The 14,819-nt window shown below is 38.5% G+C and overlaps 1 protein-coding gene across 1 annotated transcript in view; it reads left to right on the forward strand.

The window, feature by feature from the left end:
* Positions 1-14,819, forward strand: part of CACHD1 (cache domain containing 1) — a 205,604-nt gene that overhangs the window by 79,847 nt on the left and 110,938 nt on the right. Inside the window, exon 2 of the mRNA XM_045064669.1 lies at positions 3,797-3,859. Coding sequence (XP_044920604.1) covers positions 3,797-3,859 — 63 coding nt within the window. The remainder of the gene's footprint in view (positions 1-3,796; positions 3,860-14,819) is intronic.

Below are 14,819 nucleotides of genomic sequence, written 5' to 3' on the forward strand. Positions count from 1 at the left end.
AAATTGGTTTCAGATCTTTGCCCTGCCTGCCCCATAGGGTGTCTGTGGGGATCAAATGTGATTGATCATTTATGAGAGATTGTAAACTATAAAAGTATTAAGCCTAAGCCTTGGAGAGCTGGGCTTAGCAGGCCCTTCATTTTAAGCTAGACAGTTACTGTCCATCTACCTAGAGTGTAGTAGAAACTCGCTCTCTACCTTGAGATCTTGTGCATACAGACAAGCCTGAACTTTTGACCTTGAACCAGACATGACTGACTGATCTGATGAGTTGTGAGTTACTCGTCTAGATTCTACCAGCCCCTAATACCTTTCCCTGTGTGGGGAAGGTGAGGGGCAAAAATTATTTGCTCTGGTGATAGCCCCAAACTATGACCCTTGCAGGTGATTTCACTTTGTGGGGTGGTTAGAGGGCTGCAAAAAGTAGGTAGCCGGGCATCTGGGTGGCTCAGTCGTTAGGCGTCTGCCTTTGGCTCAAGTCGTGATCCCAGGGGTTCCCTGCTCTGCAATAAGCCTACTTCCCCCTCTCCTACTCCCTCAGCTTGTGTTCCCTCTCCCACTGTGTCTCCGTCAAATAAATAGATAAAATATTTTTTTTAAAGTAGGTAGCCTGCACAGCCAGTATTGTTTGTATCCAAAACTTCCAAAATTTTCTTTTATCCACCCCCATTTATTAAGTGCAGAGAATATAAAAATTCTTATAGGCCATAAAAAGATCTGCATGAAAGAATGAGCAATCATTTTTAATAATTGTTAAGATAATAGACAAATAAAACAGGGGTTGAAACACAGCCTTGTGAACACCTCCCAACATAGATTCTGTATTACTAGAGAGGAATTCACTTACTATTTTAACATCCCACCCCCAGGTGTGATAGTAAGTTTGGCCCTTGGTGGGTGTTGACGTGAGCAAGGTGGATCAGATGTGTTTCCCAGGGCTGTTTCGTGTGTTATTCCATCAGGCACCTTCCAGGATAGATCAGATGTTGTATCAACTGGATGACGATTGTCAGAAATGCAATAAGAAATTGACCACACTCATCAAGATATGGAGACACTACATGAATTATGTTAATTTTTAGTCAGTGTTCTCATGGTACTGAGCAAGTTTTGAAGATCACATTGTATAAAAATATGGTCTGGGAAGCAGATGGGAGTGACCTAGGTTCCAAAAACGTTAAAATCTATTAAGCTAAGATGTTCACCAGAAAACTGTGAACTTCAAGTTATAGGAATGGAGGTCTTACAGGTTGCTAATCCCTTTTTCAAAATGGGATCTGTTGGGGCATCTGGGTGGCTCAGTGGGTTAAGCCTCAGGGTCCTGGGATCAAGCCCTGCATAGGGCTGTCTGCTCAGCAGGGAGCCTGCCGCCCCCTCCCCCCCCCCCGCCTACTTGTGATATTTGTCTGCCAAATAAATAAATAAAGTCTAAAAAAAGGAGGGGGGGATCTATCTTAGGATTCAGAATCCTGGTACCCCTTAATAAAAACACACTGCCAGTGAGGTCTTGCGCAGAATCCAATAATCAGATGCATTAAATAATATATCTGCATCAGAACTAATGAACATGCACATTAAGTGGTTTAATAAAGGCTAGAAGTACACATCAGTTGGAGTTAGGATTTACAGCCTAATAAATTCAGATCATGTCCTATTTTGGTAGCAAATGTCTTAGGTGAAATTTGGATTTTTAGAGCCTTTTGAATTTTGGAGAGAAAAGTAAGGGACAGTTGATCTTCATTATGTTTGGGTATTAGCTCCTAACAGAAGTGTTTTTGTTGTTGTTTTGTTTTTATTTTTTAATTTTTTTACTTAGATTTTATTTATTTGACAGAAACACAGTGAAAGAGGGAACACAAGCAGAGGGAGTGGCAGAGAGAGAAGCAGGCTGCCTGCTAAGCAGGGAGCCCGATGTGGGGCTCCATCCCAGGACCCCGGGATCATGACCTGAGGTGAAGGCAGAGGCTTAACGACTGAGCCACCCAGGTGCCCCATTGTTTTGTTTTTAAATATGTGTCAGGCAGCTGTGTGGCAAATTCTCATGAGACAATAGAGTTAGGAGCACCTGGTCTGGGTTCCAATTCCAGCCTCGCCAAGTGATGCTGGGTAAGATCCTTAACTTCCCAGGGTAGTAGTTTTTCATCTTTGGAGCTGCAGTGATTTCCATATAAAGATGGACTAGGATATGTGCACAAAGGTACAGTATGTGCATGGCGTGAGCCACTCAACAAATCTGCTTGCTTTCTCTGCTGTGTGGTGGAGATAATAGTGCATGTCACGAAGGTGTTTTAGGAGACATTTAAAAGAAAAGCAAAACACGCTGAGAATAATGTCTGCCCATAGTAAGCATTCATTACACAGCAGCCAGTATCCTTGGCCTTAGCACTATTACTAGAAATATGGACTTTTCCTGTCAGAGTCATTTTTCTTTAAAGGTTTATTTGAGGGGGGAGGGGCAAAGGGAGAGGGATAAAGAACCTTAAGCAGGCTCTGCTCTGAGTACACAGCCCAGCCAGAAGCAGGACTCAAGGTCACGACCTGAGCTGAGTGGAAACTGAGAGTCAGCCCATTAACTGACTACGCCACCCAGGCACCCCTCAGCAGAGTCCTTTTTAGGAAGGAAAGGGAAAATTAACATCTGTTGGATGAATGAGTGGTGTCTTGTAAAATTATGATAATTCGTAATTAGAATTTTCCAGACTGTAATTCCATCCCGTTCTGTCACAGTCCTTCCCTCCTTCCCCACCCTCCTCCCTAGCATCTTATCTTTCCCCTTTTGCCCAGCACTTGGTAAACTTGGCGCTTGCCTTCCTCACCACAACCATGCAGGTGTGCTAGGCTATCCTGGAAGCTGTCCCAGATGCTGACAAGCCCTTGGCAGTGGGATAGAAAGGAAAAAGGGAAGTTTTGGCTGACATCTCCAGGTCTGACTCCTTACTCATCTGGAGAATTCCAGTGGTATCTTTAAACTTCTAGGGTAAATGAGGGGGACGCTGCTCTTTTTTTTGTGTCTCTAACAGATACGTATCTTGGATCCTAATTTCTTTAGTATGTTATATATTAATCTCTTGTGACTGCTCAGGAATGGGTAGGGTTTGGTAAAGTCATAAGTCTGCAGGGATGTTTTAAATGCAGGCGATGTATGGAGGGGGTAGTTACCAGCTAGGCGGAGAGCAGTGGAAGAATGTGTATGCTTGTGTGTCATAGTTTGGACGAATGTCTTGGCACGGCTGTCCCATTTCCTGACATGTAAGAACTGGATCTTAAGGCCGCACATATTTGGCAAGCCCTATTATGTTACCCTCCCGAGGGAGTGCTTGGGTAATGAAGGTGATAGATAATATTGAGTAGGTACTGGTGGGACCAGGGACACGAGAGAATAAGGAAAGAATCCCTTTCAAAGACCTTTATTGCATTAGATTTTAGTGTCTGTAAACAATTACAGCATTCAGGGAGTGCAGGATTTAAATGAGAAACACAACTTTGTCAGATTATACCACTTGGATAAAATGGCATGGGCTCCGGAAATCTATAATTAAATGTATTTTTGAAAATGAAAAATACAGTGGAACATCTGGTTTATTTCACTGCAGAAGTGCCTGGTATTTGCTTATATAAGTGTGATTGACTTTGGCTGATACATGGATTTCTCAGTGTAAAATAACAGAATTTTAATAAAATTCTTTTCTGATTGATTCTGTTTGTGTTGTAAACAAATTATTCACACACACAATCTTCATTGGAAAATGGCTGTCTTGAGAAAATCTAATGTTTGTTCATTCTCTTTTTGTTCCAGCGGATATTCAACTCCTTTGTTTACACGGAGAAGATCTCAAATGGAGAAAGTGAAGTACAGCAGGTAAGAGGTTACTTAGTACTTGACCTTCTCTTTGTCCTGCTTTTGGATACAGCTGCGTTATCCTTCGCAGGCCATCTCTACGTGAGGTTTCCTGTTGCTCTGTAGGGTTCATCTGTGTTGTATGCACAACGGTGACAACCTCGGGCTTAAAGTTCTTAGTAGGCTGTTGAAATAATGGTTCTGTGGATATTTTTTGCTATTTGGGTTACACTTTGGGAGTATGATTTAATTCCTTTTTGTTGTTTTGAAAATTCCTGAACTGACCCCAATTTTAAAATATTAGAAATTATTTCATCTGATACCGGCAAGAAGTGCCCAGGCTTTGGAATCAGACCACCCCAGGTCAGATTCTTGTTTTTTTCACTTTTTCCATGACCCCCAGTAAGCAAGTCAGCCTTTTGGATCTGTTGTTTCAGGGCCTTAAGTAAGGTGAATACAGTATGTCCTTTATGAGATAGTGAGAGTTAAATGAAGTAATGTCAAGATGGTTGAGAACAAGTAACATCCTTTGTGTGGAAGATCCTGGCATAGAAGCAGCTCAGTGGATATTGGCTTCTTTTGTTCTTTAATTTTTCTTTTCTCCTGTATTCTTCATTTGCTTCGTGGTCCTTCTCTCTCCTTTCAGTACTGTGTGGGGTCGAAAAGTTCTGAGGCCAGATTCTATTTACTTTATTTATAGTTGCCTTCAAATTGACTGCTTCCTAAATTAAAACATAGTGTTGGTGAACTTGGTTATAAATAATTGATTTGTGCTTAAAAAGAAGGGTGGTAAAGAGGATTCTGGGTTTTAATTTCAACTAATCCACCAACTTTATTACACTGTGTGGCCGTCAACTGGTAACTTGAAGCAAGGTTGGAAACTTAAGTAAAAAAAAGAACCAAGCTAAAAACCAGAGTGTAACAGAGTGCTTCCACAGAAAAAAAAAGATAACAGTGGTAAAATACACAATAACTCCAGTTCCCTGAGATGGTGCCTTTACTTTATTCCTGGAAAACAGCTTGACTTGATCTGAACTTCAGAAGTGCTACACAAGAGGGAAAAGCTTTCCAAGTGTCATTAGAGTGAAGTTATTGATGGGATAGTTATTTATTTATAATAAATTACCATGGTTTAATTTTGGAGTTCAGCATTTCCTGTGTGTAGACCTTAAAATGTTTTATTGGTTTCTGGAGGTTAAATTTAAAGGATGTAAGCACTTACGTGTGTACTCTTTTTCTTAGCTTCAGGTATTTTTAAAAAACTAATGACTTCACATTACAGTGAATATGATGTAGTTTGCTGTATCAAGTCTTTATCTTAATAATTCCTGTCTTATGTTTATTCCAGCAAACTGAGAAGTGCTTTTAAGGTCATGAAATTTAGAAGGGTTTTTATGGGAGGGAAGATTTCTACACAAAGTGTGTTGGAGGAAACTTTTTGGGAGACCAAAGGCCACTTGATAACATTTTAAAGAAACTGACCCAGGGAGATCAGCTTTGTTGCTCTCCTTGAAGGAACAGATACAAGTTCTTCTTCAGCTGTCTTCAGATGTGAAACTTACTTTGTTTTCTCAGACTGATACCATTGCTTTATTTAACAAGATGTGCACAAGTTTGGAAGCCTTTAATAATTTGTTAAAATTATAGCAACTGATTGCAGACATATGGAATGCTGGTGCTTATCACATTGATATTTTTTTTTTCCTTGAAATAACCTTGAAGGAAAAATATCCTTATTACAGATAAGCAAACTGAAGCTCCAAGAGATAAAATAAGTTACCTGTAGTCTCATGACTGTTACGTTAGCTACTTTTCAAAAGAAGTTAGACACCAAGTTTATATATGTGTGTGTGTGTGTGTGTGTGTTTAAGGGTTCATTTTTAAAATTTGTATATTCAATTCAAAACAGCAGCCTCTGCTAAGCTTTTTTTTTTTTGATCATTCAAATGAATTCTCACCCAGTTCTGTGCCCCACCCCCCATCTGATGGTCAAAAAATTCCCTTACATTGACCCAGAATGTACTTTGAACCTTCCTTCAATCTCTCCAGTCTGCCCTTTGGAAGAACCCTGAACAAATTGATCTTATGCCTCTTTTGCATCCAGTATGTGGAGATAATTATCATGTCATCATTATTATAAGAACCCTCATAATTGCTTATAAGATTCATTTGATAAGTCAAAATAGGCTAGTTATTGAAGGTGGAATATTGACCCCTATACTCCCATTTTAGCTCAGTTTTTAGTGGACCACTTTATGTTTTGGTATATTTTGTAGGATCTGCAATCCAGATTTGATTTTTCTGTCCATCATTCCTCCATTGGGATAATGAGAACTAGAACCTCATGGATTCTTACCCTCCCACCTTACTAATCGAATCTTATTGAGAGTTGGATCTGACTTGTGCATACTGTGTAAGTTGGCAGTAAATCTAGTGCGTTGTTAATATCTTCTGCTTAGGGGAGCAAAGTAATTAAAACTAATAAACATTTTGTGATTCTTGACTCTTACTACAAAACTCTCTATGGTATAGACTTTGCTTTGCTTTTTCTAATTATTTCTTTTAAATTAACCTTCTGAGTGTGGCTCTAAATGCCTAACAATGTGTTTTAAATCTTTAATTAGTTCAGTATCTGTAGTTTTGCTGCCAAAAATCTGTGGCAACAGCCTCAGGAAATAAAATCCCATGCACACATTCTTACGCGGGGCATTTCCCATAGACTCCATTTTTTAAAAAAAACTTTGAGAAATGAAGTTGTATGAGCACATAAGGCCATTATATGAAATTGAACTAGAATCAAGAAAAATGAATTTTTGATCCAGTGCCCCAAAGAAAGCCAAACATTGTCCATAAAACACAAAGCAATGAAGAAGAAACAAAAGGAGAAAGAGCCTCTTGGAGCACTTAATTGAATCACTAAAGAAACCAGAGGCACCTTGGACATGTGTCAAGAGTTTGGTCTAACTTTTTCACAAATGCTCTAGTAATTATTTAGGTTAATCATTTATTTAATGAGATAGCAAGTCTGTTTTCATCATGTACTATTTCATAAATTATTGATGGCAGTGGCTGATTTTAGAAGACTTCAGAATTCTTTTGGAATAGGCCATTAGGGTAAGAGCAACACCTGTGTGTGCAGTGTACCTGACCTTGGGCCAATATACCTGACCTTGGGCCAAGTACTTCTTTCTTAATCCTTTTTTTCTCTCTTCAGGATCCTATCCTTCAGCGTGTAAACGTGCTATTCTTCTGTCTTAAGCACAAACAAACCCTTGACCCTGCTTCCCTCTCCATGTACTGCCTCATTTTTTTTCTTTCCCTTTGAAGCACAAACCCTCACAAAGTATCCATACTCCTTTGGTCCAGTTCTCGCATTCTCTCCGAAACTTTCTCCAGCCCTACAAGTTCTACAGAACCGCTCTCTCCAAGGTCACCTATGATGCCCATGTTGCTAAATCCAGGGTCCTCATTGTATTCGATTAACATCAGTATGAAGAGGTTTGATCCTTTCTGTTGTGTTGATAAACTTACCTGGCTTGAGCCTGCAGGACCCCACACTTGACTCCTTGCTGTTTCTTGGCATATTCCTGCATTTTAGGGCTTTGCACTGGTGCTGTTGAGATGTTCGTCCCCAAGGACCTTCACCTGCTCCAAGTCTTTCCTCAGAAGTCGCTTGCTGAAAGAGGTGTATTTTAAAATGCAGCCCACCCTACCTGCCAGAGTCCTGATTTTTCCTTTACATTGATCTACTACCTCCACACCTACCCCCCTGTTACTTATCACTTTGTGATTCTAGGGTATTTGCTTTATAAAACTGGTTTGGAAACATTTCCTTGTCCTTGACTTTTGAAAAGAGTATAGCGTTGGTGGTATCCTTCCACTGATGTTTGGTTGAATGCTGTCTGGACTTGGAGCATGCTTTGTGGGCAGGTTTTTGATCATCAGTTTCTTTAATAGCTATAGGTCTTTGGGTTTTGTGGGTGGGGTTGAGGGGGGAGGTACAGATTTTCTGTCTTGTATCCATTTCAGTAAGAGGATTTTTTTCAAGAGATTTGTCCTTTTCATCTAAGTTGTCAAATTTATTGGCATAGAAGTGTTTATAGTATTTTGTTATCCTTTTAATAACTGTAGGCTAAAAGAAGAACATAAAAATCAGTAAAACAAAATATTGGTTCTTTGGGGGGGGGATACCTTGAATGGATAAATTAGACTGACAGAGAATGAGAGAGAACAAATGGTAAAGTAAATTGGTGGTGATGACCAAGTTTTTATAACTTGGCCTCATTAATTTTCTCCACTTTCTGTTTCACAGATTTAAGCTCTTTTTTATTTCTTTCCTTGTGTTATAGGTTAGGTTTGGTCTTCTGCTTCTTAAATTGGAATTTTAGGTCATTGATTTTTTTTTTTAACACCTTTCTGTTTTTCAGATAGTCATTTAACACTATAAACTGTCCTCTGCGCACTGCTTTTATCATCCCACAAAGTTTGAGATCATGGTTTTCTTATAGTTCAGTTTTTGAAATATTTTCTAATTTCTTTTTTGACCCAAGGATTACTTTATAGTGTGTGTAGTCCGATTTCCAAAACATTTGGGGTTTTCTTAGCTATTGTTACTAACTTCTAATTTAATTTCACTGTGGTCAAAGAACGTATTCTGTGATTTCAGTCTTTTTTAATTTGTTGAAACATGGGTTTTATGGCCCTGCATATGATTTACCTTGATGAATATACCATGTAAACTTGAATGTGTATTCTGTAGTTGCTGACTGTTAGGTTCTTCATATACCCATTAGATTAAGCAAGTTGATAATTCAGATTATTTGTTTGGGGGCTGATTTTTATTTTGTCTAATTCTGTCATTGCTAAGAGGATTGTTAATATCTGTATTGTTGGAGTTGTGCATTTTTTCCCTTTAATTCTGCTCATTTTTGCCTCCTATAGTTTGAGGTTTCATTATTGGGCTGGTATGCATTTAAAATTGTTTGGTCCTTCTGAGGAGTTGTTTTCAACATTATAAAATGTTCTTTATGTCTGGTTACAGTGGTCTTTTCTTGAAGTTTAAGCTGATACTAATATTGCCACTCCAGCCCTTCTATGCTTACTATTTGCACTAGGTCTTTTTATAAGCATTTACTTTCTGTGTCTCCCTTGGTAACGGTGTATCTTTTGTAGACCAAATAGAGTTGTGGCTTTTTTAACTGACAGTTTTGGTCTTTAATTGGGAGTATTTACTTTGATTGTTGGATTTGGGTCAACTATTTTCATTTTCCCCTCTTTTAGTTCCTCCCCCACCACCTCCTTTTGAATTTTTGATTTTTTTTTTGAATTTCATATTAATCTGTCTTAGCTTTTTAAACTTGTATTTCTTTGCTTATTTTTAGGTTTATGCTCTATACACCCTCTAAAGTATACACCCTTAGCTTATTATAGTCTATTTGGAGCTTAATATTCTATCACTTCATAGAAAATCTAGAACCCTCATAACCTGGTAGGTCCATTTCCCACTACTGTCCTTCATACTAGAGTTCTACCTATTGTAAAATGCACAAGAGAATATTAAACTTTTCTTTAAATTGTCCTATGAATTCAGTAAGTTAATTAAAAGAAAAATGAATGTTGGATACTTACCATTCCCAATAAGCTTCATTTTTTTCCCTGAAGATAATCAACTGATAGTTTAAAAACCTCTTTAAAGATATTTTGGTGACAGAGTCTCTTTCTCATTATTCAAGTGCTCAGAAAAGATCTCTATTTGCCTTTACTCTTAAGATATTTTTGCTTGAGACTGAATTCTAGACTGATTTTTTTTTTTTTAATCCTTAAAGCATAAATGATGTTCCACTGTGTAGTGGAGTTCACTTCTGATGAGAAGGCCATAAAAGTTGTCACTGTCTTTAATATCATTGCCCACCCACCGCCCCTGGATTCTGTCACAGTTTTTCCCTCTATCTTTGGTTTTCAGCAATTTGACTATAATTGTCTAGTCATATCAGTCTTTATATTTATCCTCCCTGGTGTGTGTTGAGCTTTCTGAATCTGTAAATATTTGGTCTTTATCAGATTTGGGGGCTTTTTGATCATTACTTGCTCAGATATTTTTCTGCTTTGTTCTCTTTTCTCCTGCTGGGACTTTGATTCCCTATATGCTACATCTTTTGATATTTTTTAAGTTCCTGAGATAATGCCACCGCCTCCTTTTAAAAATTATTTTCCCCTCTGACCTCCTGATTAGATCATTTTTGTTGATCTATCTTTAAGTTTACTCCTAATGTCTCAACCTGCTGTTGAACTCCACAGTTAGACTTTTTTAAACTTCAGTATCCTATTTTTAAACTCCAGGATTTCCATTTGTTTCTTTCTATAGAGGATTTTTCTAAGATGTTCTTTTCAGTTATTGCAAGCATGTTTTCCTTTGTATCCTTGAGCATAGTTATGATAGCGGCTTTAGAATTCTGTGTGTGGGTTCCGTCATCTGCATATATTTGAACTTGATTTTTGTTGATTCTTTACTCTCAAAAATTGGTCACACTTTGGCTTTTATTCTTCTGTCAAAAAATAGGGATTGTACTCTGGAGACTGAAAAGCTTTGGGTTCTATTAGATTCCTGTGAGGAGAGTTGATTGTTGTAGCAGGCATTTAGGCTGTTGGATGCAAACTGCTAGTTTGCTCCTTCCTTACTTCCTTCCATAGATTTAATTAGTTAGTTAGTTAGTTAGAGAGACATATAGCGAGAGAGGGAACACAAGCAGGGGGAGTGGGAGAGGAAGAAGCAGGCTTCCCGCTGAGCAGGGAGCCTGATGTGGGGCTCAGTCCCAGGACTCTGGGATCATGACCTGAGCTGAAGGCAAATATTTAATGACTGAGCCACCCAGGTGCCTCTGCTAGTCTGTTTCTTGTGTTTCAAAACACTCTAGCATTTAAAATACATTCTGGTAGAAGTCTGTAGTTTTTCCTCAATTATTTTTGTGAATTTTTACTTGATACTGACGCTTCTTCCTGCAAGATTTAAAATTTGATGTTTTATTTCACCAATTCCATTCATTGGAGTACAGTAAAGGAGAAGCATATTGGTTTTATACAAACCTAATGCTTGCTAATACTCCAAATTATTCTCGTACCTATATAAATTCAAGTCCCCAGTCATGAGAAATTTGGAGCAGGTCAAAGCAATGGATTAGAATCCATCTAAAAAGAAGTATCTAGATCATGCATGAAATTCCATCCCTTTACTCGTAGAAGAAAAATACTTCGTAACAGAACAAACACAAAATAGTTATTTCTTCAAAGATACTCTGAATAGAGGTAGTCAGTCTTAGAGAGATGATACTTTATATGCTAAAATGTAAGTAATCGGTTCTAAGTAGTGTGGTGTTTCAGAAATTTAGAGTTGGGACCTCTGAGACCTTGGGTATAAGGCCAGAAAGGTTAGGAAACTACTCCTTGGGACAGGGGTTGCTTGCGATGGAGAACTAAAGAGCTTTGTCTTTTGATATGGAAAACTTGAGCTCCAAGCACTTTCTGTCATTTACATCTATTTGATTTTTGGCAGGATACTTAACCTCTCAATGTCTGCATCCATTTTATTTATAAAATGGGTGTGACGGTCCGTGTTGCAAGATTGCTCCAAAAGTTACATGGCAGGCACAGACTAGACATTTTTGTATTTTGTGTTCTGCTTTCAGAATACAATAGAGTGGTAGAGAATGCATGTAAGAGTAGAGGGGTGAGAAGATTGCCATTCTTACTGTGTTATTTAATCCTCTTAGGTAAGGCCTGTAAGAAGAGAGCTGTAAATTTTAGAGAACTTCCAGGAGAGAACAATCACAGAAAGACCCTGGAAGGGACTAGTGGGAGCTTTAAGTAGAAGCTATGCTAGTTGAGAAATGAGAGACTAGACATGGGATTTATGCCAGCTTTGCATGTGTATTACTTCTGTATTTCTACTACCAGAAACCTTTCACTGTAAGAAAACCTGGTTCTGTTGTTGAGTTGTGCACTGCACCACAGGGAGAAAGGGACAATGGTAGACAAGAGGAGGCGTGGAAGTGCTGAGCACTCGGGAATCCTGTCTTTTTAATCCTGGCTCCCTGTGCCCAGTACTGGGTAGGCATTTAGTGAATATTTGTTGAAAAAAGTATCTAGAGATACTCTGCACCTCAATACTCATATTTCCAGAATGTGGATTTATTTTGGGTTGCCCTGCCAAGCATAATCTAGTGTGGTAGTAGCCTGAAGGCTCTCATTTTGTTTATAATTACCTAGTTAAGTATGTTCAAGGCTCAGACTTGTCCAGAGTAGAGGAATCCTGGAGGTGGTGTAGATGGATTCCATTCTTTGCCTCTAACCTTTCCTCCACCTGTCCCCTGGGGATTTATTTAAGCTGAGCCCTGGTTTAGTTCACCCACTTACCGAAATCTACACGTGGCTCTGTGTTTATTGTAAGTGTTCATGAAATTTTTGTTGAATGAGTGAACAAAAGGCACTGAATTTGTAGGAAGGTAAAAGAAATGTTGAAAGCTAGTAAAGCCACCCAGATGGAGAATTTTGTAATGAATCAGCCAAAGCTCAGAGCAAACAGATGATTGTTCTCTCAAACCAGAGTCCTGGCAAATTGAGCTCGTTGTTTAGGTTTCCTTGATTGGAAATGAATCTGAGTCTGTTTCAGGTCTTAACTGTTCTTTGTCTGACTTTCCAAAAGAGAAATTCATTTTTATCTTAGAAACCCTTTTCCTGGCCTACTTATGCCTTGTTCCATAAAATGGGATGGTGGTCTCTCATTTTGGAAAAATAGTGCAAAAGAGAATGTGTTAGTTGTAATATTTATGTGGCTCTTTCTTAGTGTATCCATGTGTATTTTCTATTTTATCCTCTTTATGACATCATAAAAAGTGCAGGTGTCCTTATCCCATTTTCCATATGAGAAAACTGTGTCAGAGTGATCATTATAAATGGTAAAGTGGCAAAGACAGAATTTTCCTAGTTTTGTGTTTTCTTCATTGTATTGGTTGTGATAGTGAGTCCAGGCTCACCTAAAAGGTTAGAGAACTGGGTTGAGTTCAGGTGAATTTAGATGTAGAGCCTCCATGACTATTTCCAAACTTGGGTTTCTTAGGTATGAGGGAGGTATAGCAGAGGTCGTTGTAGAATGTAAGGATGAAGTTCTCGCTTTTTTTCTCTCCCTTTCTTTCTCTAACAGTTTGCCTTACTTGTTTAATATATTAGAGTTTATCATGGTTTTACTTTTTTGAAGTGGTCACTTTATAGAAGAGCTACAATTACAGTACCTCATTCTGCTTTTTTAAAAAAAAAAATTACGCGGATTGAATTTGGATTTGTTTTAAAGGAAATGCAAAAATATTGTGAGGAAGTACTCCTTAAAGTAGGGGAAAGGGAGAGGTAAGAAAATATTAAATGTTCTGGGGCACCTGGGTGGCTCAGTGGGTTAAGCCTTTGCCTTCAGCTCAGGTCATGATCTCAGGGTCCTGGGATTGGGCCCTGCGTTGGGCTCTCTGCTCAGCGGGGAGCCACATTCCCTCCTCTCTGCCTGCCTCTCTGCCTGCTTGTGATCTCTCTCTCTCTGTCAAATAAATAAATAAAATCTTAAAAAAAAAGAAAATGTTAAATGTTCTTACAGCAGAAAAAAAACTTGTGGTAGGTCCTCTAGAGGTAGGTCCTCTAAAAATAAAGTTCTTAGTGCAGGAACCATGTAAGAATAATGCTGTAGTGCTTTATAGATCCTGGGATGGAATGGATAAACTAGAGTATGATCTCTTAGAAGGGAGATTCTGAGCATACCTCTGGTAAGGGATCAGCAGTTGATGAGTTCAGCAAACATTTGTTGAGGACTTAACCATATACTTGGCATTGTAGAAAGAGAAACTAAAAGCTCATCCCAAGGGCATAGTTAAGTCACAGGAGACATGTGTTCATATATTTGGTGTATCTTGCTAATCTCTTGCAGGTGGATGCCCTAATGGGCGGAAATGCCCTCTTGAGGAAATACTGACTGCATTTATGAGACCAAACAGTGGTCCGACTAGACTATCAATCCCATCTAGTGTGGCGGTACTTCCAGTGCAAATTACGTATTTTTTCTAGAATTCTAATAGATGAGGGATGGTTGCGAGAACTGTTATGTACCTAGACATTGTTGCATTTAGGCAAAGATTATTTACTTGACATGCGAGTTTGTGTTCTTTTAACAAATGCTGCTTACTGTGAATTATCTCATTGAATTTATACCGCAAACCTGAGATACAGATACGGTTCCTCTTCCCGTTTTCGATTTGAGGAAATGGCAACTCAGCTATTAAGTAATTCCTCCAAGTCATTCTTGAATTAGATAATATGGCCAAGACTTGATTCAGTGTGGTCTGATATTGCTTTTTATACTTTGTCCACTGCCGGTTTTCTATAGGTCTCCAATTTTTTAAAAAGGAATGTGTGGTTTATTCTTTCCTGAGAGTATTACACATCAACCAAAGTAAGAAAGGAATATGTCTAAACATTTTAAGTACTATGATAAATACTTAGCTGCTAAACAAGGAAAAGACTGACTTCAAATGCTCAGTTGACACGGGTGAAACACTGAATGGGGTGCCTTCTGGACTGTTAGTGACAAGCCTTTTAACTCTAATAAATCACAAGGATGTAACTTGAGCCTTATGAGGAAGATCATTATATTACTAATGGATCTTCCTGTAGGAACAGAAACAATATATAAAAGTAAATGAAATCCTTGACTCCTTTTTTCTTTTTCACAATTCATCATTATTCCTTTATGAACATAACCCTGGGACAGTTATTATGTGTGCCATTATGGAATTTCTATTGGGCTTTTGGCTTTTTTTGTCGTTGTCCTTTGTAAATGAGTACCCCCAGATGAGAATTTCTAGCTAATGGAGTAAGTAAAAGACTGCAGCTGTTGGGTTAGTACTCAGGGTTAAAGTCTGAGTGCGCTTCCTTTCTGTGGCACGTGAGT

The sequence above is a fragment of the Mustela putorius genome, unplaced genomic scaffold (assembly GCF_011764305.1).
Source record: "Mustela putorius furo isolate JIRA1106 unplaced genomic scaffold, ASM1176430v1.1 tig00003853_pilon_pilon_pilon, whole genome shotgun sequence".
Taxonomy (NCBI): Eukaryota; Metazoa; Chordata; class Mammalia; order Carnivora; family Mustelidae; genus Mustela; species Mustela putorius.